At 44.8% G+C, this 27,920-nt stretch overlaps 1 protein-coding gene across 23 annotated transcripts in view; it reads right to left on the reverse strand.

Moving 5' to 3' along the window:
• The window catches only part of C2cd5 (C2 calcium dependent domain containing 5), a 95,129-nt gene extending 67,553 nt beyond the window's left edge, over positions 1 to 27,576 (reverse strand). For 21 of the 23 annotated variants that reach the window (XM_040743569.1, XM_040743564.1, XM_040743562.1 and 18 more), the window contains exons 1-7: positions 27,437 to 27,576; positions 27,099 to 27,229; positions 16,937 to 17,023; positions 8,839 to 9,010; positions 5,274 to 5,369; positions 3,427 to 3,582; positions 1,641 to 1,839 (exon numbers count right to left, since the gene is read on the reverse strand). In XM_040743569.1, the coding sequence (XP_040599503.1) occupies positions 1,641 to 1,839; positions 3,427 to 3,582; positions 5,274 to 5,369; positions 8,839 to 9,010; positions 16,937 to 17,023; positions 27,099 to 27,188 (800 nt within the window). In that variant the 5' untranslated portion in view covers positions 27,189 to 27,229; positions 27,437 to 27,576. The remainder of the gene's footprint in view (positions 1 to 1,640; positions 1,840 to 3,426; positions 3,583 to 5,273; positions 5,370 to 8,838; positions 9,011 to 16,936; positions 17,024 to 27,098; positions 27,230 to 27,436) is intronic. The other 2 variants (XM_040743570.1, XM_040743568.1) reach the window with 1 other exon arrangement.
• Positions 27,577 to 27,920: the final 344 nt, after the last annotated feature.

Here is a 27,920-nt window from a genome sequence, read left to right on the forward strand (position 1 = left end):
CTATCTCTAGATCACTGGTCCTTACAGAATTACTAACGGCTCCAGCATGGAACAAGTGTTACTTCACTTGCATGGAGTTGTTCCAATCCCATATTCGCAGCATCTCTGGTCCCCAACAACACTTTCAACATAATCATTACAACGGAAAAAGAAATGGTCATTCAAACATTCTCCACTAACAATTCTGAATAGCACTTATCTGAAATACTTGAGAACATAAGCATCTCAGATTTCAGAGTATTTAAGAGACTTCACCAGGAGTACTTCTAACCTAAAAACCCCAAAATCCAAATGTTCCAAAACCCAAAGCTCTTAAGGACTGATATCCAAATTGTTTCCTGTTTTAGAGTATTCCAGATTTCGTACTTTCAGATCAGGGATACCAAACTACCCCCGCCCCTCTGACCATGCTCAAAAATCTTCCTTTGATACAAGTGAAAAAACACAGGCCAAGTCAATCATAGAGATGAGCCTTGCAAGGTGTGCTGGCTAGTTTTATGTTGACACAGCTATGGTCATCTGAGAAAATGCCTCCGTAAGACTGGGCTACAGATAAGCCAGTGGATCATTTTCTTAATTAGTGGTTGATGGGGGATGGCCCAGTCCATTGTAGGTGGGGCCACCCCTGGGTTGGTGGTCCTAGGTTCTACAAGAAAACAGGCTAAAGAAGCCATGAGGAATAAGCCAGTAAGAAACACTCCTCCACGGCCTCTGCATCAGCTCCTGCCTCCAGGTTCCTGCCCTGTTTGAGCTCCTGTCCTGACCTCCTTCAGTAATGAACAGTGATGAGGAAGTGTAAGCCAGATAATCCTTCTTCCCCATGCTGCGCTGGTCATAGTGTTTCATCACAGCCATAGGATCCCTGACCAGGGCACTGGGCACAGCGCTTTCAAGCAATGTGTGAGTCTAAATTCCCTTAGGTCAGACTGGGAATTCCTATGCAGGCATTACTTAAGGTTTTGGTGGTGGTTGTGGTTTTGTTTGGATTTTGGGTTTGGTTGGTACTGGGTGGGATTGTGTGTTCTGTTTTTGTTGTATTTTATAAATAAAGACAGTCTACACTGTCCGTGTTTAACACACTTACTACCTGGCCTTTCAAAGAAGTTTGCTTTAAGCGGGCAGGCCCAGCACTGGGCACCTCCATCCCAGCTCTTGCAAAGATTGCTTGAACCCAAGAAATTTCTCAAAAACAGGAAAGACAAGATGAAACAGAGGGAGAGAGAGGGAAAAAGAGAGGAGGAGGATAGAAGGAAGGAGAGAAGAGTAGTGAGAGGTTTGTCCACCTTGCTTTACACTGACCCCAGTATTACTATATGAGACCCAATGTTTTATTGTCATGAACTGTTGGCTATAAACACCAGAGCCTAAGAACAAGAAAGACAATGTGCAGTCTTCTTTACACACTGCAAACAGTATAGCCACATTTAAGCATCTCCTGGGAAGGAAAGCAAAGCCCATGCGGGACATGAATATCTGTTTTTTGCTTTAATAGATGATGTCTAAGGAACTTGAATAGTTTAAGAAAAATCCCACAAGTAAAAACTGTATGTTGAACACTGCTACCAAGTGTGAGAACAAATGAAACCTCCAAGTAAAGGATAAAAACCTCCATGAGTACAGTTTCATGGATTCATACTTACTCCTTCATTTCTTTGGATGGGGAATTACATGCAGGAAGGAATGCTGCTGGGCTACTTAATTTATCCAGAGTACACGCTGTTCCTATGGCTCGTACCACTAACCCAGACTCGCCTTCCAGATCAAAACACTGCAAGTACCCAACAACTGCATTTCCTCTCATCTCAAGTACTTTCAAGCCAATCTTTCTCTGTAATTCACCTGCAGAAAGAAACTCATTTTTAGCATCACATCTCTCTATTATATACTTTTTTTGGTTTTTGGCTTTTTTTTCGAGGCAGGGTTTCTCTGTGTAGCTTTGGAGCCAGTTCCGGAACTCACAGATCAGGTTGGCCTCGAATTCACAGATCCACTAACCTCGGCTTCCCAAGTGCTAGGTTAAGTTAAGGGTGTATGCCACAGCACCGGGCATACTATATACTTTTGAAAAGAAAGATGCAATAATAGCAATATAAAAACAAAAAGCTTAAAACTCAGGGATTATCAGAATGTGATGAGAATTAAAGGATTATCTGGTCTGGGCTCCACTTTCAGGAGATAAGAAGCTACTGGTCACAGGACAAGGCATGTTAAGTAAATGCTCGCTCACTCATTCATGTGCCTTACTGAAACAACAGTTTTAGGTCCTGCACTCTATGCTGGCACTCTTCTCCTCTCCAAGGTGTGAGATACTTGGATGAGCAAGAAGGAGATACTCCAAATCTAGGAAATGGAGACAAAATTCAATGACTCAAATCTTTGCTGTGCAAACAGGAGGACCTGAGTTCAGATCTGCAGCACCGATATGATAGAAGAAAAATGACTCCTAAAAGTTGTCTTCTGACGCTCACACACACACACACACACACATCGGAAATATTTTTTAAAAATCTCAAGCATGACAGCATCCCGCTATAATCCCAGCAGTGGGAAGTGCTGGTTGGAGGATGCCTGGAGCTTACTGATCAGCCACTCTAGCCAGCCAGTGAGCTCCAGGTTCAGTGAGAGACCCTGCCTCAAAAACATAGGGTGGAGAGTAATCAGGGAAAAACCAGATGTCAACTTGTGACCCACACAGACACATACATACATGTGCAGCCACATACATGCACGTGTATGCTCACACAAACACAGAAACAAGCCCCGTGTCTACTGGCATTTATGCACCACAGGCCAGGCAAGAGGAGGCAGAGGAGCTACATGCTCCTCTCAGCAAAGGCGTGCAGAGTTAGCATCTGAGCAGGGAGCAGGGCAAAGCTGCCTGGTCCGCTGAAGGTGTGTGTGACTCCGAATGATGCTCCATGCTCAAAGCTCCTTCCAGAAGGTGCAGAGTCTGTTTCTCTACATTCACCACTTCTACACCATACCCTCTGCTACCTCGTGAAGAGGAACAACTGAATCAATAAAGAATGTGTACTGCAATAACAAGGGCCTGAGTTCAATTCCCAGAACCCACGGTAAAAAAACAAGGAAGAACAGGAGGGGCTCATATTTGTAATCAGAACACTGAGGAGTTCCAGGCCAATCCAAGACTCTGATTCAGTAAACCGTGCTTGAGGAATACCTGAAGTTGCTCTCTGGCTTCCATAGCCATGCATGTCCACATATTCATATGCACGTGCACACACAGTGAACTCACACATCTGATTCAGTAGCCACTTAAAAGACTTCAATGGGATGGTATTTGGGGTAAGGAATCAACACTTAACAATTCACAGCCTTTGTCGTGAAATTTCATGCACCATGTGAAAGGACAGTGAAAATTTTAAAACTAAGTCAATCGACAGTAATGCTGCTTTACTAGAATACCTGACATCAAAGAAATAAGTCTCTGTCTGGCCTCATTTGATGCCCTTGGTGTGCGAATACGATCAATCCATTGATATTCGGGGTCTTCATTGACCACAAGTTCTTCTACAAATCCATGGATTACCACAGCTCTGTAGCACTTTGGAATAGATGTTGCTGTTAAAACAAATTACTTATTAATCTTCTATTAACCACAACGCCAAACTTAACTTTACAGGTATATACATCCAAACAAAAGGAGAAATAAAAAGCATCTATGCAGACTTTATTTAGATACATAACGCAAGAATATCCATTACATAACTTCAATGCGATTGTAAGAGCTTTCAAACAACGTTTAAAACCTGTTTCATCCTAAAAGTAACCTCCTGTTGTGAGGCCGCTCACTTTTCTCACACAAGAGCAGTAAATATGTTGGTTGGGGCTAGAGAAATGGCTCAGCAACTAAGAGCACTGGCTGACCAGGTTCACTTCCCAGCACTCACAAGGCAGCTCACAACTGTCTGTAACTCCAGTTCAAGGGGATCTGACACCCTCACACCAATGTACATAAAATAAACACTTTTAAAATTAATAGCAAATATAAACTGTACTTTTATGATCCAGAGAATAGCTATAGACATTAAATTGCTGCTCAATACAAAGGTTAACAAAATCAAAATATCACAAAGTGCACGTAAATCTGTGCCATTAACAAGGAATTGAAATGAATTGAAAGGAACCCAGCCAATGCTGACAAAGCAGGCAGAGCCTTGTATCCATCGCGCACGAGAGCCGCTCTGAACACAGTGAGCAGCCGCGCAGCCTGCCACTCCTGCCAGAATCCACCGCAACAACCTACTGCTGCAGTCCTCACGGCCCCGATCAACAGAGCCACTGAACACGAGACTCACTTACATAAAGGTATCATTGGATTTAAGTAAATCTAGGCAGATTCAAAAGGGGAACATCCATACCTATTTTCTCAAAAAACATATTCATGTGCTGAGGATGACCACTTAGGGGTGTTCAACCCACTAACAGAGATTGGCATGAGCCTGCAGAGTACTCTGTGTGTGTGTGTGTGTGTGTGTGTGTGTGTGTGTGGTCTCACGTGTCCAGGTGTGTGTGTGTGTGTGTGTGTGTGGTCTCACGTGTCCAGGTGTGTGTGTGCGTCACTGCCCTGGGGTCTCACGTGTCCAGGTGTATGTGTGTGGTCTCACGTGTCCAGGTGTGTGTGTGTGTGTGTGCACGCGCGTGTGTGCGTCACTGCCCTGGGGTCTCACGTGTCCAGGTGTGTGTGTGTGTGTGTGTGTGTGTGTGCGCGTGTGTGTGTGTCACTGCCCTGGGGTTTCACGTGTCCAGGTGTGTGTGTGTGTGTGTGTGTGTGTGTGTGCGCGTGTGTGTGTGTCACTGCCCTGGGGTCTCACGTGTCCAGGCGTGTGTGCGTCACTGCCCTGGGGTCTCACGTGTCCAGGTGTGTGTGCGTGTGTCCAGGTGTGTGTGCGTCACTGCCCTGGGGTCTCACGTGTCCAGGTGTGTGTGTGTGTGTGTGTGTGTGTGTGCGCGTGTGTGTGCGCGTCACTGCCCTGGGGTCTCACGTGTCCGGGCTGCAGGCTGCTGCATAGTGCCATCCATAGTGCTCACCTCATTCAGCATTCTATACCACAGCAAAATGCCTCTGGATTTTTTAAACAAAAATTTCCAATAACTTGTAAAAATTAGACACCATTTACTCTAAAAACCAAACAGTCACAGAGCTATAGTGACTGTTTCTAGAAATTGAACATTTTCCTCTCTGGTCTCAAAACCATTAATCCATCTGAGTATTAAATTTTCCTGTTAAACAAGGCAATGCATGTACTTACTGCAGAAGAACTTGACCCCACATGATGACTGTCTAAATCTGTTTAAATCATTGAAGAGGTCTACTTTGACAACAACATTGATTTCTCCACGGATGCCTACAGATTTAAAAAGAAAATCAAGTTTCTATGTCGAGTAAACAACATACAATAAAACCATGATGCAAACAGATGCAATTACTGATCTTCGAGTAAGCACTGTGTAACAGTAAAGTTAGCTTTACTTCCTAGATATTCTCGCTCCCGACAGGTCACGTGGTACATGAAGCTAAGCGTGGCAGGCAGCCTGGGAGGAGTGTCCACACCCACTGTTACCAAAGGCTAGCCCGCTGGAGTCAAGACTGCCTGAAGGAAGCCCCGCTGTAAACGGTGACTGACGGCAGTGGTGGAAAGACCTGCTGAGTCTAGGAGATGACCCACTAAACACTCAGTGTGCTCACATCAACCCAGGGAGGCCACTCCCACAGTAGTGACATCCCCTTTTAAAGAAGAAATTAGTATTTAATTAGGTTTATCACAGCGTTGATAACTAATGAGGGCGAGGTCAAGAAGGAAGAGTCAGTTCTTTATGACAGCAAGGACAGAATCCATTAAGACTCTGACTTAATATGAGAAGTTTTATATGTGGGGCTTTCAGAACATGCTGCAATAAAACAGAATGACCTAGTCCTTACTGCTAAACATTTATTACATACCTACACTCGACTGTCTTGATCTCTTGTAAACTCAGTGCTGATGAAGGAAGACCTTCAGAAAAGAATTTACTAAGACAAGAAGAGATATTTCAAACACAGAGGCCATATTAAGCTAATCAGGAACAGCCTTTAATGCTAAATGTTGGGAAATTCATGCACACAGCTATGTACTGTCTTTAATCCAAGCCTGTAATTCTGTCTTTAGCATCACTGACTGACCAGTGAGCCCCAGGGATTTGTCTGGCTCTACCTCTCGAGTTCTGGGATTACAGAAGTGCTAAGTTTTACATGGGTGCTAGGGATCAGAGCTCAGCCTCTTGTTCTCGCATAGCAATCACGTTAATGACTGAGCCATTTCCTCACCCACTCCCCTCTTTGAAACAGGGTCTCTCTCTAAACCTCAAACTTGCTGACTTGGCTAACAACCTGCCAGCCAGAGGATCTTTCTGCTGTCCCCCAATACTGGTGTGCCCTGCTCTGCTGTCCCCCAATACTGTGTGCCCTGCTCTGCTGTCCCCAATACTGGTGTGCCCTGCTCTGCGCAGCTTCTGAGGACCAAACTGAGGTCCTCATGCTTGCACAGCAGGCACTTTGACAACTAAGCATCTCCCTAGACTCTGAGCACATCTTTTTAACTGCAATAGCATTTGATCGTATTTACTTCCTGACTATGAAGATAAAGTACAGTACACACACTGTATAAAACAGAGGGTGAGGGGAGAAGAGAGGAAATCATTTATAATCCAGGAATGGAGCTAGGCAAGCATAAGCATTGTGTCATACATTTGTAGCACAATAAATAAGACCCAGAGACAATATTGATAACTAAAAGACCCAGAGACAATATGATAAATAAAAGACCCCGAAATGACACTGGGGTTCAAGCTTCAAGCTAAAGATCAGAGAAGCAAAGCAGCCAAACCACTAACTCTCACCTCTACCTCAGAATGATCCTGTCTCCATGAGCTCTCACTAAGCCTCAGACTGCTGCCTCTCCTCAGCATGACTGGAGAATTCAATTCCTTCCTATCCTCAATGTGCCTGAAGAATGAATGCCAGCTCTGAGACCCTGTTCCTGTCTTAAATACCTCTCATGAGTCCTGGGATTAAAGACGTGCGATCCCAAGGGCTGAGATCATCTTTGTATGAGCTGTTTCTCTTTAAGACCAGATATAAGTCCTGTAGCATCAGTATGGCCTTGAACTAACAGAGATCTATCTACTTATACCTCCCAAGTGGTGGGATTAAAGGTGTGTACCACCACCACCTGACTTCTTGATTGCTGACTTTGCTTTCTGAATCCTCAGGCAAGCTTTAATAAATCATAAATAATATAGCACCACATATATTCTACATTTCTATTATTGTTACATATTAAAATTCTTTTATTTTAATAACTTTGAGACCATCATGTTTTATAACATGAATTTTACAACTGATAGTATATCACAGTTATACCTATTTCACTGTTTTCTGAAAACATTTTCATCTGACTAGAAAACAGGGCCTATATGGGCATTGGTAGTGCACACCTTTAATCCCAGCACTTGGCAGGCAGAGGCAGGCAGATCTCTGTGAGTTCAAGACCAGCCAGGTACAAGAGCTAGTTCCAAGACAGGCTCCAAAGCCACAGGAAAACCCTGCCTCTGAACCCCTGTGCCCCGAAAAAAAAAAAAAAAAAAACAGGACCTATAATACTATCTAAGCTACTTTAAAGTCCCATTTCTCATTCTGTTTTATTATTTTGAATGTTAGTAAATACTAGAATATAGACAACGTTATACTGAATCTGTACACAAATGTCTTGCTTTATGACAAACATCTCACTCCTTTATTGCTATCCCCTCTCAGTGAAACTGCCAGGTCAGGAAAAAAAATGCAGCAGCACAGACGCAAGGCTGGGACGCTTGTGTCAGTCCTGGGGCACAAGCCCTCAAATGCAGCTGTACACTTACAATAGTAAGTCTTAGGTTTTCTGTCTGTAGGACCCATTTACAATCTAAAAATTACTGAGAATTTCATTTTTATAAAGGTTATTATCTATCTATATGTACCATAATAAAATTCAGATTACCAATTTTCAAAAACATTAACCGTTGCTTTACTTACTCATAATAAATGAGCATTAACTTTTTGTAAAAAGTTATTTTCTAAAACAATAAAAATAGTGACAAGAGTGCACTGTGACATCTTTACAAATCTCTACCAATGTCCTGTTAAGGAGTCTAACTTCTGCTCTACAACATATCTTAACTCCTCTAAAACATTACATATTTGTGAGAAACTGAATAAAAACAGTAAATGAACAATCACTGTGTTGAAAGCAGCTCTCAATCACAAAACCCACAGCAGCATTTCAGGGACTTCAGGTGTTCCTACACCGACAGGCTAGCCTCGAACTCATAATCCTCCTAGTCAGCCTACCAAGTATTGGGATGAAAGGCATACACCATCATTCCTGGCTAACAACCCAGCCTTAAAGAACAAAGAGACTTTGGGAATCTTTCAGGAAGCAAATACCAGTATTAATCACTTTGAAAATATGTCTTTATAATATGGAATAACAATACATTATTCTGTATTTTACTTTTTCTTTTCCTGGAGTCTGTGCTAGAGACTGTCCTGAAGTATAATGCTGACTAGAAAACTGTTCCACCAGACCCAAACCCTAACCCTCACGACAGCTTTTAACTAACGCATTTACTGCTCTGTCACATAGAATCCGCAGGCATTTTAACTGTGTTCAGAGAAATGGGCATTCTCTCAGCAACACTTGGCTACTTGTTTGTTTTTCAGGTATCTTGCGAAAGGTACAAAAGGTAAACAGAGCAGATTAAGACTGCATTTCATTTCCTTGCAATGCTACTCCTTACCGTGTATGGTGTCATAAATTGGGAACCACCCTGAGATGACTGTGGCAGCTTCACTGTACAGTAAAGGGTCGATGTCAATGTACACCTTGCCAATGGCATCATTTGCACTGTAAGTATCATGGTCAAGAACAGTGATCTGCAGAGGTTCATCTTGTAAATCTTCATCATCCACCTGAAAGCACACCCTGAATTAAATCTTATACCTTTCAATCTTAAGTATCACAAAGCCACATACTACCAAACCAAACAGGAGCATTATCGATTACCCTGTAAGGCAGGGGAAGAGAGATTAGCATACACAAGTGTGATAACTAGGGCAGAACACCGTAAGTCAGTGGTGGAGTATCTGTGTAGCATATGTACTACAAGGCCTTAAATGCAATTCCAGAACTACAAAACACACACACACACACACACACACACACACACACACACACACACACACACACACACACACGCACGCACTTACACACACTGGAGACAGGGTCTTTCTATGCAGCCCTGGCTGTAGCCTTGGCTGTCCTGGAACTTGCTCTGTAGACCAGGCTAGCCTCTAACTCACAGAGATCTGCCTGCCTCAGCCTCCCCAGTGATGGGATTAAAGGTGTGCGCCACCAAGCCTGGCTTCTCAGAAATAATTTAAATGTTTAGATGTTTCACCTGAGTAGCAATATGGCCATAAAAGACTACATTTCCCAGCCTGTCTTGCAAATGGTAAGGTGGGAAAACTCTTAAAGGGATCCACCAAACTCATGGAAACCTTCAGAGAAAAGCTACTTCAAGGAAGAACAGTGCCTACAACGGAGTCCCTTGGTAGAAAGCTCAGACACAGCTAAACCACTTGGAAGTGGCTCTTTTGAGAAATACAGGTACACCCCACATGGAGATCATTAGTAATAGTAACAACTGTCCACTATGACAATTTCCCAATTGGACATCTTATTGGCTGTGAGCTGAAGCCCAAGTATAGCAGTAGATTTTCAACCTGCAATTTTGCTTCTTTATCATATGTGGTAGTTTGAATGTTCCCCACAGGCTCATATATTAGAATGTTTAGTCGCCAGGGAGTGGCACTACTTAAAAGGATTAGGAGGTGTGGTCTTTTAAAAAAATGTGTCACTGGGGATCATAGAGTGTTCAAAGGCTATGCGAGGCTCAAGGGCTCTCTCTCTCTCTCTCTCTCTCTCTCTCTCTCTCTCTCTCTCTCTCTCCCCCTCCCTCCCTCCTTCCCTCCCTCCCTCCCTCCCTCTCCCTCTTTCCTAAGATCAGGATGTAGCTCTCAGTTACTTCTCCAGAAGTATGCCTGCTCCCATTTAGCCCATGATAATGACTAAACCTCTGAAACTGTAAGCCAGTCCCCAATTAAATACTTTCTCTTAGTGTTGCCTTGGTCATGATCTCACAGCAACAGAACAGTGACTAAGTCATAAACTGGTACCAGGAGTGGGGTGTTGCTGTGACAGCCTGACCATGCTGCTTACTGACGAATGTGGACTTTGGGATTTTGGATTAGGAAAGCAGGTGAATGTTTTAAGTGGGGCTTAATGGGACATAGCAGTAGGAGCATGGAAGACAGTGGTGCTGAGAGTGATATAGATTATGATGGCCTGGCTTGGGTTGTGTCAGAGAACATTAGTAAATGGCCTAGAGACTATTCTTGAGATATTTTAGAGAAGCATGTGGCTGTTTTCTGCCCTTGTCCAAAAAAATCTGCCTGAGGCTAAATTGAAGAATTTGGGATTGATGGCATTGGCAGAGGTTTCAAGATAGCCTAGCATTGACTTTGTCATGTGGTTATCAGTGATCATTCTCATACAGATCTATAATGAAAAGGAGCAAGCTAAGCAAGGAAAAGTAAAAAACGTAGTTTGAAGAGAAATGGAGCACCAGGAAGTACAATGGAGCTAAGTCCAGTGTGCAAAGAGATAGAGTTTAAACAAAAACCTAATGCTAAATGAGAAAAAAAAGGAGTGATGACCTCAGGGCAAGACTCTACTCCATTCAGTTTCCAACTTGTAAAAAGTAATTAAGAAAAGCTTAATCAGTGAAAGAAACCATCAAAAACAGAAAGCTGATGAAAATGTATTTGAATGAGGGGGCTATGCTTCAAGCCTAGCAAGTAGAAGAATTAAACTTCAATACAAGAAAAGTGTTGTGGAATCTCCCTCCATGACTAAGGAAAGCTGCTGAGACCAGGGTATGTCAGGAGTGTCCATGCATGAAGGCCCAGAGGCCGTTGTGTGAAGCTGTGAAGGTGGATTGTCTTGGAGATCCAGTGATGTTGGAGATGCCAGAATCAAGGGATACCTGCCAAGGAGAGCTTCAGAGCAGGAGTGGAACTGGCCCAAGAGAGAGAAGTGTGTTGCAGTCAACAAAGCTGAAAGGATCTGGAGATCTGAAAAGGGCTCTGATATCATAAATGGAGATGGATAGTGTGGAGTTTGTCCTACTGATTTCAGGTGTTGCTTTTGTCTAGTACTTCTCCACTCTGTCAGGTTGGAAGTATGTGATCTGCGTTTTTTACTTTGATTTTACCAGAGGTTACAGTTACAAAACAGACATGAGTCTCAGCAAAGACTTCAAACTTTGAACTTTCAAACACCACTGAGACTCTGATAGACCATGGGGACTTTTGAAGTTGGACAGATGCATTTTTTGCATTATGATATGAGTATAAGCCTATGGGGGCCAGGAAGTGGAATGTGGTGTTTTAAATAAGAATAGCTCCTGGGGGATGGTGGGGGGGAGAGGAAGGAGGGGAGGGAGAGGGAACTGGGATTGACATGTAAAACAAGCTATTTAAAATTAAAATAATAAAGAAAAAAGAATAGCTCTATAGGCTTATATATGAGTACTTAGTCACCAGGGAGTGGCACTAAGTCCATCTATCTCTGCCTGTGGATCAGGATGTAGCTCTTAGCTAGTCCTCCAGCATTACACCTGCTCCTACCATGAGGATAATAGGCTAAACCTCTGAAACTGTAAGCAAGCCCCCAATTAAATATTTTCTCTTATAAGTATTGCCTTGGTCATGGTGTCTCTTCACAGCATTAAAACAGTGACTAAGACAGCATACCATACTACTTACACCTCTATATTATCTAAAGGATGCAAGTGTCTCAAAATGCCAATATTTAAACCAATTCTATGCCTAACTCATTCAAGAATATCATCCAGTTTCACTGGTGCCAGCTCATATTAACATACACATAACTTCCCGTATGAACACATAATTATACCACCCTCTGAAAGGATACACACTGAAGAAAATGGAAGCTTAAAACGGGCAGCATATGTGCAGACATGTGTAAATTAGCAAGTACCAGGAATAGGACTTCCATTTTCTCCATTCGGACCTCAGTATTTCACACAGGCAGCTAACCAGCATCCCAACTCTTATAGAATGAGCTTTCTGGCAATAAAGGAGTGATCACAACCCTGCCATTGACCAGGAGCAAAGCACTGCGACTCCCTTCCTTCTCTGCTAGGTTGGAAGGCTCACAGCAGAACCAAAGCAACCTTCAGACCAGCCGACAGTTTGCGGCCCTCATTCTCTTTCCTTAAAGGACATGGGGCTCCATTCTGCCCAGGCTTACACATGACTAAAGGAAGGCCCAGAAAAGAAGACACAGGAATCACTCCCTGCACTACATGGGACCACGATGGAGGGGCTGCAGAAGAGGAAATCAAGCAAGTGTACTTAAGAGAAGGCCCTCCAGTGCTGCATCACCCTGTCCCCAAACACACCAGTGGAGCTGGGCCTGTCGGAAACTCAGCCATCTATTTAAAAATGACTGGTGCACAGAGGGACAAGGCAGACACTACCAGGAGATGGCTGGGTTCAACATGAACAGATGTTTGTGCAGACAGCGTCCATAAAGAAGCCAGAGAGCTAGAGAGACTAACACTTCATAGGCAGAACAAGAGAGACTGGATTAGTATAGGGTAGAGACTACTCCAGAGAGTCATCAAACGCCCGATGACGCCTAGAGAGGATCCTGTCCAATAGACAGGAGACAAAGTGCCGGCAGGAAAGGAAAAGAAAACAGCCCTAGATGAGGAGATGGGAAGCACCTCCGGCAAACCTTAGAAGCTCTCCAGGGTTAGGTGCACTTGGACATGAGCAACCCCAACCCTGTCCACCTCTCCTTCCATCTCAGAGCTTGTCACTTAGCTGGGCTCGTCTCTGCCAGAGAGAGCCTCGGCTACCACCCACCTTCCTTCACCCTGACCCTCTGTCAGCCAACACACCCCACAGACTCACAACCCTCTGTCAGCCAACACACCCCACAGACTCACAACCCTCTGTCAGCCAACACACCCCACAGACTCACAACCCTCTGTCAGCCAACACACCTCACAGACTCACAACCCTCTGTCAGCCAACACACCCCACAGACTCACAACCCTCTGTCAGCCAACACACCCCAGACTCACAACCCTCTGTCAGCCAACACACCCCACAGACTCACAACCCTCTGTCAGCCAACACACCCCAGACTCACAACCCTCTGTCAGCCAACACACCCCAGACTCACAACCCTCTGTCAGCCAACACACCCCACAGACTCACAACCCTCTGTCAGCCAACACACCCCACAGACTCACAACCCTCTGTCAGCCAACACACCCCACAGACTCACAACCCTCTGTCAGCCAACACACCCCACAGACTCACAACCCTCTGTCAGCCAACACACCCCACAGACTCACAACCCTCTGTCAGCCAACACACCCCACAGACTCACAACCCTCTGTCAGCCAACACACCCCAGACTCACAACCCTCTGTCAGCCAACACACCCCACAGACTCACAACCCTCTGTCAGCCAACACACCCCAGACTCACAACCCTCTGTCAGCCAACACACCCCAGATTCACAACCCTCTGTCAGCCAACACACCCCACAGACTCACAACCCTCTGTCAGCCAACACACCCCACAGACTCACAACCCTCTGTCAGCCAACACACCCCACAGACTCACAACCCTCTGTCAGCCAACACACCCCACAGACTCACAACCCTCTGTCAGCCAACACACCCCAGACTCACAACCCTCTGTCAGCCAACACACCCCAGACTCACAACCCTCTGTCAGCCAACACACCCCACAGACTCACAACCCTCTGTCAGCCAACACACCCCACAGACTCACAACCCTCTGTCAGCCAACACACCTCACAGACTCACAATCCTCTGTCAGCCAACACACCTCACAGACTCACAACCCTCTGTCAGCCAACACACCCCAGACTCACAACCCTCTGTCAGCCAACACACCCCACAGACTCACAACCCTCTGTCAGCCAACACACCCCACAGACTCACAACCCTCTGTCAGCCAACACACCTCACAGACTCACAACCCTCTGTCAGCCAACACACCCCACAGACTCACAACCCTCTGTCAGCCAACACACCCCAGACTCACAACCCTCTGTCAGCCAACACACCCCACAGACTCACAACCCTCTGTCAGCCAACATACCTCACAGACTCACAATCCTCTGTCAGCCAACACACCCCACAGACTCACAACCCTCTGTCAGCCAACACACCCCACAGACTCACAACCCTCTGTCAGCCAACACACCCCACAGACTCACAACCCTCTGTCAGCCAACACACCCCACAGACTCACAACCCTCTGTCAGCCAACACACCTCACAGACTCACAACCCTCTGTCAGCCAACACACCCCACAGACTCACAACCCTCTGTCAGCCAACACACCCCAGACTCACAACCCTCTGTCAGCCAACACACCCCACAGACTCACAACCCTCTGTCAACCAACACACCCCACAGACTCACAACCCTCTGTCAGCCAACACACCTCACAGACTCACAACCCTCTGTCAACCAACACACCCCAGACTCACAACCCTCTGTCAGCCAACACACCCCAGACTCACAACCCTCTGTCAGCCAACACACCCCACAGACTCACAACCCTCTGTCAGCCAACACACCCCACAGACTCACAACCCTCTGTCAGCCAACACACCTCACAGACTCACAATCCTCTGTCAGCCAACACACCCCACAGACTCACAACCCTCTGTCAGCCAACACACCCCACAGACTCACAACCCTCTGTCAGCCAACACACCCCACAGACTCACAACTGCTTCCAAAACCTGCAGCAGCCACAGCCAATGAGAATGAGTCCCTAGTGTTGGTATATACCTCACAGATAGCCCTTTCTGGTGACATTTTTTTTTATTTTTAAATTTTGTTCATTTTGCATACCAACCACAGTTTCCCCTCCCTCCTCTCCTCCCATTCCTCCCCACCCCCCCAAACCACCCCCATCTATTCCTCAGAAAGGGTAAGGCCTCCCATGGGAAGTCAACAAAGTCTGTAACATTAACGTTGAGGCAGGACCAGGCCCCTCCCCTGGTGACTTATTAGAGAGAGAGAGAGAGAGTGCATGCATACGTGCGTGCGTGTTTTATAGGTGCATATGTAAGTACAAGTGCCTGTGGAGGCCAGAAAACAGCACTGGTTCCTCAGGAGCTCTCTAGACAGCTGTGAGCTGCTCACTTGAATGTCAGGTATCCAACTCAGGCCCTCTGGAAAAGCAGTCAGAGCTCTTAACCACTAAGCCATCTCTCCAGACCCAGGTAGACTTGTGAAGGGTGCTAAGTCTCTTCAACAGAGAAAGAATCTCTTAACATACAGAGATTAAACATCTGAATTTCTACATGCACAAAAAGGAAAGTAGCTAGACACCTCATACCGTTAGAGAAGTTCACTGAAAATTAATCAGTGACCTACAGATAAGAGAAGAGCTGAGCCATGCTATCTTAAAAGGAAACACAGGGAGTAGGTTTTTAATACCAAAAGTATAGACAGCAACATGAATCTCTATGTACTGAACTGAACTATATCAAAAAGCAAATTATCTACAAGTGGTATATGATAAGAACAGATACTAAAGATATATAAAACATATAAACCCCTAAGAGCAATCCTTAGCACAAATATACATATATGAGTATATATATATACATATAAATACACACACATAAAGAACTTCTAAAGTTCAACAATAAAAAGATCAATAATTAAATTAAAAATAAGCTGGGTGGTGGTGTACACTTTTAATCCCATCACTCAGAAGGCAGAGGCAGGAGGATCTTTGTGAGTTCCAGGCCAACTAAGGCAACACAGAGAATCCCTGTCTGGCTCAACGGGGAAAAACCCTCAGGGCTGGAGAGATGGCTCAAGGGTTAAGAGCTCTGGCTGCTCTTTGAGAGTTTAACTCTCCAAGCCTCTCTGGATACCATGTATAATAAATACATGGTGCTCATACATATAGACAAGCAAAACACCTATACACACCGAATAAATGAACAAAATTTAAGAACAAATGTCTGTAATCCCAGAACTCTAGAAATAGAAGCAGAAGGACCAGAAATTCAAAGTCATCCTCAACTGCATGATGAGTTCTATCACAAGCAAATTCAAAGAAACAGGAAGAAGTTACCAGAGTCTAGAAAAAAGGAAAAGGAAACTATGGCTCAAAGAGTACGAGTACAGTTTCTGTTTAGGGTAATAAACACATTTTGGAAACAGTAGGTAATGTTTGCAGAACACTGTAAATGTAGTTAGCACTACTGAGGTGTACCTAAAACGAAGCTGAGCGAAGTGCAACGAGCCAGCTGTGCAGGAGGCTAAGGCAGAAGGGCCTCAGATCAAGGCCAGCATGTGTCAGATGCCTATAATCCTAGTACTGGGAGGAGGTTCAGGAGTTCAAGGCCAACCACAGTGACATTGTAGATACAAAGTAGTTAAAAAGACAAGGCTTTGTTTCTAAGTCTTCAGATCTAATATACCCTAGAACCCAAAGAAAACTCAAAGAACATAATGCCTATGAGGACACCCATTTTTCTCCTGCATTATCATATATTTCAACTATGATGTAATACTTCAAAAGCTCAATGTTCCAGCAGGGCAGTGGTGGTGCATGCCTTTAAACCCAGCACTTGGGAGGCAGAGAGAGATAGGTGGATCTCTGTGAGTTCCAGGGTCATCTGCTTTACAGGACAGAAAGGATACACCCAAACAACAGACACATTTAGTAGCTTACCTCAAATTTAAACCACTCCGAGTTCCACTGAGGGTTGAGTGACTTGAGGTACACATCTGTCTTAAAGGTTGTATTACCAAATTTTACCTTTAAAAAAGAAGAGGAAATTATTCAAACACAAGTATCAGAAACACGAGTAAAAACTAAGCTGGCAGTGGTGGCACACGGCTTTAATCCCAGTACTCAAGACAGCAGATGAGTCAGATCTCTAAACTCAATGCCAGTCTGGTCTGCATAAAGAGAGATTATCTAATAACTGGGGGGGGGGGTGTTTCAGGGGAGCTAGCAAGTGTTAGTAGCAGCTAAGCAAAGTGAGGGTTAACAAAATGAAGGAAAAAAGACAGACATCCTAAAAAAAAAAAAAAAAAAGGTTGCTCTGCCCAGGTAAGCAAGTAGGATACAGGGCATAACGGATCACTGGTCCACCTGACCAGCTCCATAGGAGACAGAGAACATTATCATGACACCCGCCCTGAGAAAGGAGCTGGCATGTCCACCTGAAGGAGAAGGGCTATAACAAAATCAGAAGGTACAGAAGACATCCTCTCAGCATCTAAGCAAGAGAAGCCAGAAACACACCATTAATAAATACAAGGCCATAGTCATAGCTCTTTGTTTTCTAACTTCCTCACGCTTATCATTTTTTACATCTGTTACCCGTGCACACAGTGGTCAGTGATAAACCGCTCTATTTTATGTTCCCATCCTCAAAGAAAATGAAAGGAGCTGTATGTATGGCGAGACGATCTCAGTTCACAGTCAGCCCGGCATGCACTAAATCACAAAGACCAAAACTAAAAAGGGAAGAGAGCAAGTTAAGCCCTGGTATTTGCTCCTGGCCCGCCACCCCAAAAGAGCAACTGTGAAACCTCAGACTGGGTTTGGAAGTGGTCAAGCAACCTGAAAGCAGCATACGAAAAGTGGCTTTCTAACCTCCTCCCCATTCTTAAAGCTACATTTAATAAAAACTTCAACCACAGTCACTTATTTTGTATGTATGTGCATGTGTCATGAGGCAGAGGAGATCAGAAGACAATTTGGGGAGTCCAAGGGATTAAACTGAGGTCATCAAGCTTGGCAAAGGACACCTTTACCCCTACCACCTTGCTGTCCCCGATCTACCCTTTAAACCCTTCTTCTAGGCCCTCACCCTTTGCCAACAAGGACCTTCACTGCCAAGAAACTTAAAGTAAAATATACAAAACTGTACTTTCTCTTCTGCATATTGTTCTACTTAGTTTTACAGTTTGAAGTACTTAGTACCTAGGTAGCTTGATTAAAGAGTAAAATAATAATTTAAAAACACATTTAAAAGCACGTAAAAATAGCAATATTTGACATGTTATTACAATATCGTAAAGTCAAGATAAATAAGAAACTGAGAAAGGCATCTGCCAAATATGTCATAAAAAACTAAGCCCCGAATTTGTCACAGTTAGCCAGGAGGGGTAGCACATGCCTATATTCACTGTATTTACAAGGCTGAGACAGGACTGACTGCCAAGAGTGCAAGACCAACTGTCCTACAGAGTACATTTAAGATCCACAAGACACCAAAGACAAAAACATTACAGACGATCATAAAGGACTAAGTCCCTCAATTTCCTTTGTTTAAAAGAGTATTTTCTCTCACATATAAAAGTATGTAAATATGTAAATCTAATGGAAATGACAGCCTAGTATACAATGTGTTGAGGAACACAGTATTAATGATTTTCACCTCTAATAAAGCAGTCTACCTTCCGACTACAAACAGCACAGCAGACAATGATATGGCTAGGTGGTATTGGCACCCACTTTAATCCCAGCACTCGGGAGACAGAGGCAGGCAGATCTCTGTGAGTTCAAGACCAGCCTGGTCTACAACGTGAGATCCAGTATAATCAGAGCTACTCAGAAACCCTATCTCAAAAAGCTAAAACAAACAAACAAAAACCTAAAATTTCTTCCACAAAGGTGGTTACCAGTGTTAATGCAACAAGCTATCAAATGAGATTAACATATTTCTAAAAAGAAAAGGTCTAGCAAACAAACATGAATTTTTAAAACTAACATTTTCTGATACCATAGCCTAAAATAATTGACTAATAATACCTAACAAAGCACAAGTTCTAACAACTGGCATTTTAATACATCCCTAAGGAAATGCTTAAAGAGTATTAATATATCCAAGCTAAAGATTTTTAAATTCTTATTTACAGCTATAAAGTCACAACTTAACTACAGGTAATGAAATACACATTAAACGCATAAATAGTTCACCTGACAATCTTTAATACTGGCTAAAAACATTCAAGTGGTTTTTTGTTTGTTTAACTAATGGAAGGCATTCACAAACAGTATGTAAAGAACATTCAGCCCACGGCTTCTACTTGCGGCTGGGATTGCGGGTGGTAGCCTCGGCCAGCTGTAGAGGAGCTTCTGGGTTTTGTCCACCAGTCTAGGGGGGCCTGATCCAATCAGTGCACCAAGGGATTCAAGAAGAGCTGTACTTGTAAGTGTTTTAGATACATTTTGTTTAAGTTTACCTAAAACTGCTACGTTTGAAGTAAGCTTTGCTAGAATTATATAACCACTCAAATGCCAACTATATTTAAGGGTCTGGCTCGATGGAAAGAGGGCACACGTGCTCTAAGTCCCGCCCTCTTTTTTCCACAGCAGTAGCTGTGCTGACAGTCTATCGTCTTTGTATTGACTGTCCACTCAGGATAAACCTACAATCCCCACACTTCAACAGACAGAAAAGGGAAAACTAGACCACACAAGGCCATTATCTGATCACCCTTCTAGTGAGAACCACACTTCTTCCGTTTTTACTTCAAAGGAAATTTTATTAGTCAGCCATTAAAGGAACATCTTACATCTTCCTTTAGAACAGCAGGGATTTTTAACCGGAGTTACTTAATCTGTTGAAGAGGAGTTGCAGGGACATTTTGTGATTGCATATTACCCATGAAAACACCTGGTATGATGGAAAATACTGATTAAATACTTTTCTTCTCCTTTTAGACTCTTGGATGAACACTAAACAACAGCCGGGTTTAGCCAATTTGTAGCATGAAGATCTATTTATTAAAATTTCCTTTGTTTAAAAAAACAAAAAACCTTGTCTTCTTCATCCTAGAGATCCTGCAAAAAGAACTGTTTGTTTTCTGTCCCTCCGTGGCGATTAAACGAGGTCCTGCACAGCTCATCGCTGGCCACACCCCCTGCTGGAGAAGAGCAATCTGTACTACTCGGTCTCCACATCACATCGTGGAGAAACTCCCTCAACCAACACAACTTGAACAAACACTTGATCTGCTATTCCACCAAATTTGGTCAGCTCAGTCACTAAAAACTTAAGTTGGGCAGGAAACAATTAACTGTAAGCTTGACTATCTGAGCCTCATTCCCACAGCCCATAGCACATGTACAACACACAAACACATACACACAGTATCTTTTTAACTACAAGTTACATGCATTTCATAATGAAATATAAAAACATGCACTTGTCTTTAAAGGCAATGCCTCTTAAATACAGGTCTACTATTTAGTTGAACATCAGTTTCCATATAAAGTACCCTGTCAGGACCTGGGATCTGGTTTATTATGTGGTGATAGAATTCAAAGCTGGTTGCAATAGTTTTAAATTATAACTTACATTTTAATGTGATCAAAGAGTTCTATTTTTAAATCTTTTTCTCCTCCTAATTCAAGAGCAATTATCAATGACTATTCCTATAAATCTTTATATAGCATTAACTAACTTTTCAAACTCATTGATTTACCTAAGATTTACATAAATTACAATATAAATACAGTTGACAAAAGCCTATCTGGGAATAAAATGACCGCCTCCTAAAGCATTTTAGACAACTGGTGGGCGATGCAGGCGCACATAGGAAGCAGTTCGGTCTGGCAGCAGAGAGCAATAGACTCCAGCTCAGTGGGTCAGCGGGAACCAGTGGAGAGTGCTGCTGAATAGACAGATGCCTTGCCCTAACGTCAAGGCTGCTTGGCAATCTGAACCCCCTTTACCAAGCATGAGTCATTTCCCAATCTATTCAACACCAGCTGTCCTACCAATTACATGCATTCTACACCTGGCTTTGTGTCACCAAGTGTGTCCTAGTCACTCAAAAGATACTTTTCTGTGTATCTGTGGACAGTTCTCACAATGTGCCAAATGGCAGTGCACATGGATAGCTTGACACCGGCAAAGCAGGAAGGAAGGAGGTGGTTTCTCATTAAGAGCTAGAGACCCAGGTTCCGTTATCTCCCTCTCCTATGAGCTTATATTAGTTACAGTCTACATCACATAATCATCCCGCTAATTGTAATCCTTCATTATCCTCCTTCTCCTGCTCTAATTTTCTCCTTCCTGCTGAATAATTCCTATTAGACAAATATGCCCTAGAACCTTATTTCCTTCATTGCTAAAAGCTGTATGCACCTGAAGGACCACAGATTTCTCTCTTCTCTCCAGACCCACATTTCCTGCAACAGCTGCCAATTCATGCTGCTTCCTCACGCCAAGCATCCTAATCCTCTGAAGTCCTTAGACTGAGCTTCTACTTCACAAGTAAGATCAGTAACAACTCCCATACTGACCGGTCTAGACACTTCCATGTCTTAATTGCTTCTGAGTGTTATTTAAAGCTTGAGGAGTGGGGCTGAAGAGCTGGTTCAGTGGTTAAGAGTTCCAGCAGCTCTTACAGAGGACCTGGGTTTGATTCCTAGTAAATACATGGCTGCTCACGGCTGTCTTCAATTCCAGTTCCAGAGGAGTGATGCTCTCTTCTGACCTCCTTGGACACCAGTCAAGCATGTGACGAATATATGTACACGCAGGCAAAACACTCATACACATAAAATAATTTTTTTTTTGGTTTTACGAGAAAGGATTTCTCTGTATTGTTTTGGAGGCTATCAGACTAGCCCAGCCACGAACTCACAGAGATCTGCCTGCCTCTGCCTCCTGAGTGCTGGGATTAAAGGCGTGCGCCACCACCGCCCGGCATAAGATAAATTTTTAAAACTAATGGCTTCCTCTTTCTAGAAACTTCTTCCCCAAACTAAAACTTCATTATTTTCCTTATTTTTTACATACCCATTAACAGTTTCCTTCCCCTTATCCTCCTACTCAAATGACTTGTTTTTGAGACAGTCTCACTATGTAGGTCTGGCTGGCATGGAACTCCCTATGTACACCAGGCTGGCCACAAACTCAGAGATCCACCTGACTCTGCCTCTGGGGAAAAGGCATGCACCACCACACCCCATCTTCAAGTGACCTTTAATGTCACGTTTTTTCAAGCACAGATACAACCCACTTCTCTAACAAGTTAGAGGACAGGGCCAGCCCCTAAGTGGGTACTAGAAAGAAACCTCTCTTAATGGGCTGGAGAGATGGCTCAAAGGTTAAAACCACTAACTGTTCTTCCAGAGGTCCTGAGTTCAATTCCCAGGAAACACATGGTGACTCATCACCATCTGTAATAGGTTTGGTGCCCTCTTCTGTCGTGCAAGCATACATGCAGGCAGAACAGTATATACATAATAAAATCTTCAAAAAATAAAGTTTAAAGAAGAACCCTCTCTTATTACAGGAATTAACTGACTTATTTATGTACATATGTATATCAGACGACAACTTCTGGAAGCCAGTTCTTTCCTTCCAACATACAGGTTTGAGGACTGATCTTGATTGCCAGGTTTGCCTGTTGGGGAGGTTTGAAAGAAAATGGCCATCAAGGGAGCAGCACTATTAGGAGGTGTGGCCTTGTTGGAGGAAGAGCATCACTGTGGAGGCGGGCTCTGAGGACTTTTTTCTCAAGCTTCACTCAGTGTGGCAGTCAGTCGACTTCCTGTTAGTAAGACTGCCTGCAAGCCTCCATGCTCCCAACCATGATCGTAATGGACTGAACCACCCCAATTAAATGTTTTCGTTATAAGAGTTGCCATGGTCATGGTGTCTCTTTACAACAGTAGACACCTAAGACACTGCAACCACCTGCTCAACCATCTCCCTAGCCTCGCTTTGGGACAATTGAGACAGTACATAAGCAGATCTGGAAACACTAGTGTACTGCAATGCAAGACTCCAGCAGTGATTTCCCTCTTATCATGGTTTCTGAATACCCCAATAGATAGTCACATGACTAAATATCTAAAGCCATGTAAGGCAACTGTAATCCCAGCACTTGGAGATCTGGAGACTTCAAAGTCAGCCTGGGATACATAGTAAGATTCTGTCTCAAAGAAAATCTACCTAGACTCTAAGCTAGTTTTACAGGCCAGGTTTTGTGGTAAAGTTTTGTGGAAAGGTTTTGTTTGTTTGTTTTTTTAAGACAGGGTTTCTCTGTATAGCTTTGTTGATCAGGCTGGCCACAAATTCACATAGATCTGCCTGCCTCCCGAGTGCTGGAATCAAAGGCGTGCACCACCATTACCAAGCTTCAGGTTGTTTTACTTAATTTTTATTTATATGTATAGGTGTTTTATTTGCTTGGATGTCTGTGTACCACATGCATTTCTGGTGTCTATGGAGGCCAGAGAGGCTGTCAAATTCCCTGGAACTGCAGTTACAGACCATGGTAAATGGTCACATGGATCCTGGGAACTGAACCAGGATCCTCTGAAAGATCATTCGGTGTTCTGAGCCCTGAACCATCTCTCCAGTCCCTACAACTGTCTTTCTATGTGATATTCTTATTCACATGATTTTATCCACAAAAGACACTCCCTATAGGCCTACACAAATTTTCTCACCGTCTAGAACACTATTTAACTATATGCATATAAATTACCTCTCCTTCTACCAAAAGGTACATGCTATAACTAAAGAAATTCTTGCTGTATTCATCCATATGTCCCTGACATCCACTACAGTGTCTGATATATACCAGAGCTCAATAACTAGCCAATCACTCAATATGGTTAGATTCTACTTTCTACTACATTCATAAGCAAGTACTTCAATACTGAAATCACACACACACACACACACACACACACACACACGCACACGCACACACACACACAGGCACGAAAACCATCTACTATTTGAACTTAGTGTTCATTTTATCATGAGTACATATAAATTATATTTTCCATGAGTATCTCTCAAGATAGACATCAAAATATGTGATATAGGATCAGCTAGATATCTCAGCAGGTAAAGAACCAGTCACACGACCTAACAACCTGAATTTGATCACTGAAAGTGACAGGATATAATTGACTCCCAAAAACTGTCCTTTGACATCTATATTCATGCTGTAGCATGTACACACCCACACCCACGCCCACCCACATCCACACCATATACATAAATAATATTTTTTAAAAGTCAAGTGTGGCATACACCTTTAATCCCAGCACTTCGGAGGCAGAGGCAGGTGAATCTCAAAGTTCTAGGCCAGTAATCTACAGTGGGAGTTCCAGGACAACCAGGCTATACAAATAAATAAATAAATCAAATAAATAAAAGCAAAATATATTTTATCAAAGGGGGTGTAACTTACATGAATTGAAGCACTTTTAATCCACAACTCAACCAAGATAATAATAAAGGAATGCTGGATCTCACAGGACTGAGCAATGCCTCTTCTAACTCCAACTGCCCTTTGGAACATCACAGCCACAAATTCGATTTCCTCTTTGACAAATGCAATTAAGACACCTCAAGCCAAACATGCCCAGATGGAAACGGTCTCCTCAGTCCATCCCCATGCCCCTGCAGAGTTCCAGAAAATGACCTGTCTACTCCAGAAAATGAGGAATTGCCTTACTTTTCTTTTGCTTGATCCCTGGCTCCAATCTACCAACAAATGCTCTAATCTGCTTTCAAAATAGATCTGGAACTCACCCATTTCTTTCCATTACCAAATCCACCGTGTGGACCTGTTATCTGAACTACAACAGACTCTCCATTGGATACAACACATTACAAGTAAGTGCCACTTAGTAAGAGTTACCCACTGAATTATAAGATCAAATCATAACCACAGCCTTGCACCATCAGCCACCTGACCCTTTCCCCAAGCGTGCCTCACGCGGCGCTCTCTTCCCTTCGCCGAAAGATGGCTGCCTACATTCTCCTTCATTCCCAGGGCACCCCGGACTCTTCCAGCTTCCCCTCTGCCTCCTCATCCTTTCACAGTCTCTCAGTAGCTGGTGCTTCTCATCCAACATGTGTTTGCTTGGTTGGCCCTGATTAGTCAACCTAACCCAGATGTTCCTTATTCTCTATGTGTTCTCCTATGGTACTCATAACTTGTATTATATACTTAGTACGTTCTTTACTTTTTAAATGTCTATCTCAGTCGCCAACATGAAAGTTCCATAAATCGGAAACAAAATCCTTCTTGTAAAATCATCACACATAATCAGCAAGACTCAAAATAGCACAGGGCCTGGCAAACAACCTCAGTAACTGTTTACTGGAAAGGCTGGGTTTGATGGCACACGTCTGTGATTCCAGCTTCGCAGAGGACTGTGGGAGATTTTGTTTTTATATGTTTGTTATGTTTGTTTGTTTGTTTGTTTGTTTGAGGTAGAGTCTAAATATATATCCCTAGCTGGCCTTGGAACGATGTAGACCACACTGACTTCAAACTTAAGAGCTGCACCTGCCTCTGCCTTCTGAGCACTAGAAATAGGTGTGTGCAATATCATGACTGGCTTGAGACAGGAGTTTCCTATCAAAGTAAGCATAGGTAATCTAGTGAAACTCTAAATAAAATAAATATGTCCATCAGGCCATCCTATGAATTTTAATCTTATTTCTGCTGAAAACCCTCTCCTGGGTTATTCTCGCTTACAAAGAGGGAATAGACTAAAAAATGAGGCTTGATCTGACCTACCTTTCCTGCTCCTTCTCCACAAACTCCAATACCCACATTTTACTCCAAGTGTGCCTCACACTAAAATGGCTCCCTGAACATTTCAGGTGCCACATTCTGGGCCTTTGCTGTTCCTTTTGCCTGGAAAACATCCTGGGTGTTCCTCAAGGCTCAGCTCAACTGTCGATTTCTTTAGGAAGGCTTCTTAAACTCTGATACAGAATTAAGTCCCCTCATTCAAATGTAACTTTCATCATCTTGCTTGGAGAGGCAGAAATAGTATACTAAAACAGACTGCCCTAGGCTGTGCAGATTTACAAGGTAAGTAATTTTAGGCACATTATTACCACCCCTGGGCCTCTTGCTGCCTAACCCTGTGACATGGGGTAACACTCCTAGATGGGCTGCTAAGCACTAAGAACTTAAAAGTACACAACACAAATGTGCACTAATGAAGTCAGACATGTTAGGTATTAGTTATTAATATCAGCTGCGTGGGTCATTCGGCCTAAGACTACCAGTTATCTGTAGATCTGTTAACATCTGACCCAAGAGCAAACACTTTTTTGAATGAAAAGGAAGCTAAGCTTAACAACTGTCATAAAAAAAAAAAAATGAGTGGGATGAACTGCAGTTAATTAGGTTCTAGAACCTTTAAGAATATTTTATATTGAGTAGAAGTATACTATTACATATATGATAGTATTGAACCATATATATGTACATGTGTGTGTGTGTGTATATATATGGTTCACATGTATTAATAAAACGCAAGATTATTGTTGCAGTGACCTGCCTCATTGTGTCGACTTGTACTATAATTTCTCCTTGGCTTCTTTCAGGTTCTGAGTTATTCATTTCCGGGCCGTGGGCCTGCGCTAATTTGCTTGACTTTTAAACTCATCGTTGGATTTTTTTTTTTAAAGACAATTTTGCCATTGAACCCCCCCACCCCCCACGGCCCTTAACTGACTTCCTAACCTCAAGGCAATCAATTCCCGTGAGCCGGCTCCTCACCCAGCCGGTCTACACGGGAGCGGTGCGGGGCTTGCACCGGTGATTCCGGCCGTGTTGGGGAACGCGGCTGCGGGCGGGCGCTCCCCGGGACAGTTGGACCCGCCGCTGCAGCCAGGGCCCGCCACCTCCTGATCGCCAACGGGGCCGTGCGAGGCGCCCCGGGCCACGCCTGGCACGGGCAGGTGGCGGGGAGGCGTCCAGACCGCGGGGGCCCTGCGCACCTGGCGGGGGCGGCGGCGGCGGCGGGGGCGGGGGCCCGGTGCCCCGGGGGGCTGGGGACGGGCGAGCGGGGCGGGGCGGGGCGGGGCACCCACCTCCACGAAGGCGTCCGTCAGGTCGCTGGCGCGGTCCATCACCGGCAAATGGCGACCGGCCACGATTTTCACCTTCAGCTTCCCCGGCATCGCGGCGGCAGCGGCGGCGGCTTCGGCCTCTCCTAGGATCCCTGCAGAAACAAACAAGCGCGTCTGCGCCGAGCCCGCGGCGGGGCCGCGCGGAGGGGGGGGGTCGGGCGCCGGGAGCGCGCGGAGCGGAGGGCGGGCGGGCGGGGGGGGGGAGGGAACAGCGCCGGGGGCGCGCGCCAACTGACAGCCGAGCCCGCGCCCGCCCGCCGCCCCGCGTGCTCGCGCGCGCGCACCCCCGCCGCACTCACGCTCTGAGGAGGCGCCCGGTCGTCCCTGCGCGCGGGCGCCGAGGCCTCATTCCGGAGGGGCGCGCGGGAGGATGGGCCCCGGCGCGCGGCCTCCAGCCGCCCAGTCCAGCCGGCGTCCCGCGGAGCCGGCGCCGCGCCTCCCCGCCTTTCTCCTCCCACCCTTCCAAAAATGGCGGCCGGAGGGGCGGGGCGGGGCCGGGGGGGCGGGGCGGGGAGCGATCGATCACTCGGTTCTCGGGCCCCTTCGGCGGGGCTGATTTGAATTCGCCGCGGGGGGTCAGACGAGAGGGGCGGGGCTGAGCTGGGGAGGGGGTGGGGCCGCAGGTAAGCAGGTCGAGCCCCGCATCATCCACCCAGCCTCCCTTCGGGTGATGCGGCGTCCGGGCATCGGGGCGCTGGTCACAGCCACGCCGCGCTTTGCGGGATCCCCCCGGACCGACTGCTGCAGCCCAGCCTGCGAGAGGACTTTACAAGGGCGCTTGGT

The sequence above is a fragment of the Mesocricetus auratus genome, unplaced genomic scaffold (assembly GCF_017639785.1).
Source record: "Mesocricetus auratus isolate SY011 unplaced genomic scaffold, BCM_Maur_2.0 Super-Scaffold_100001, whole genome shotgun sequence".
NCBI classification, from domain to species: Eukaryota; Metazoa; Chordata; class Mammalia; order Rodentia; family Cricetidae; genus Mesocricetus; species Mesocricetus auratus.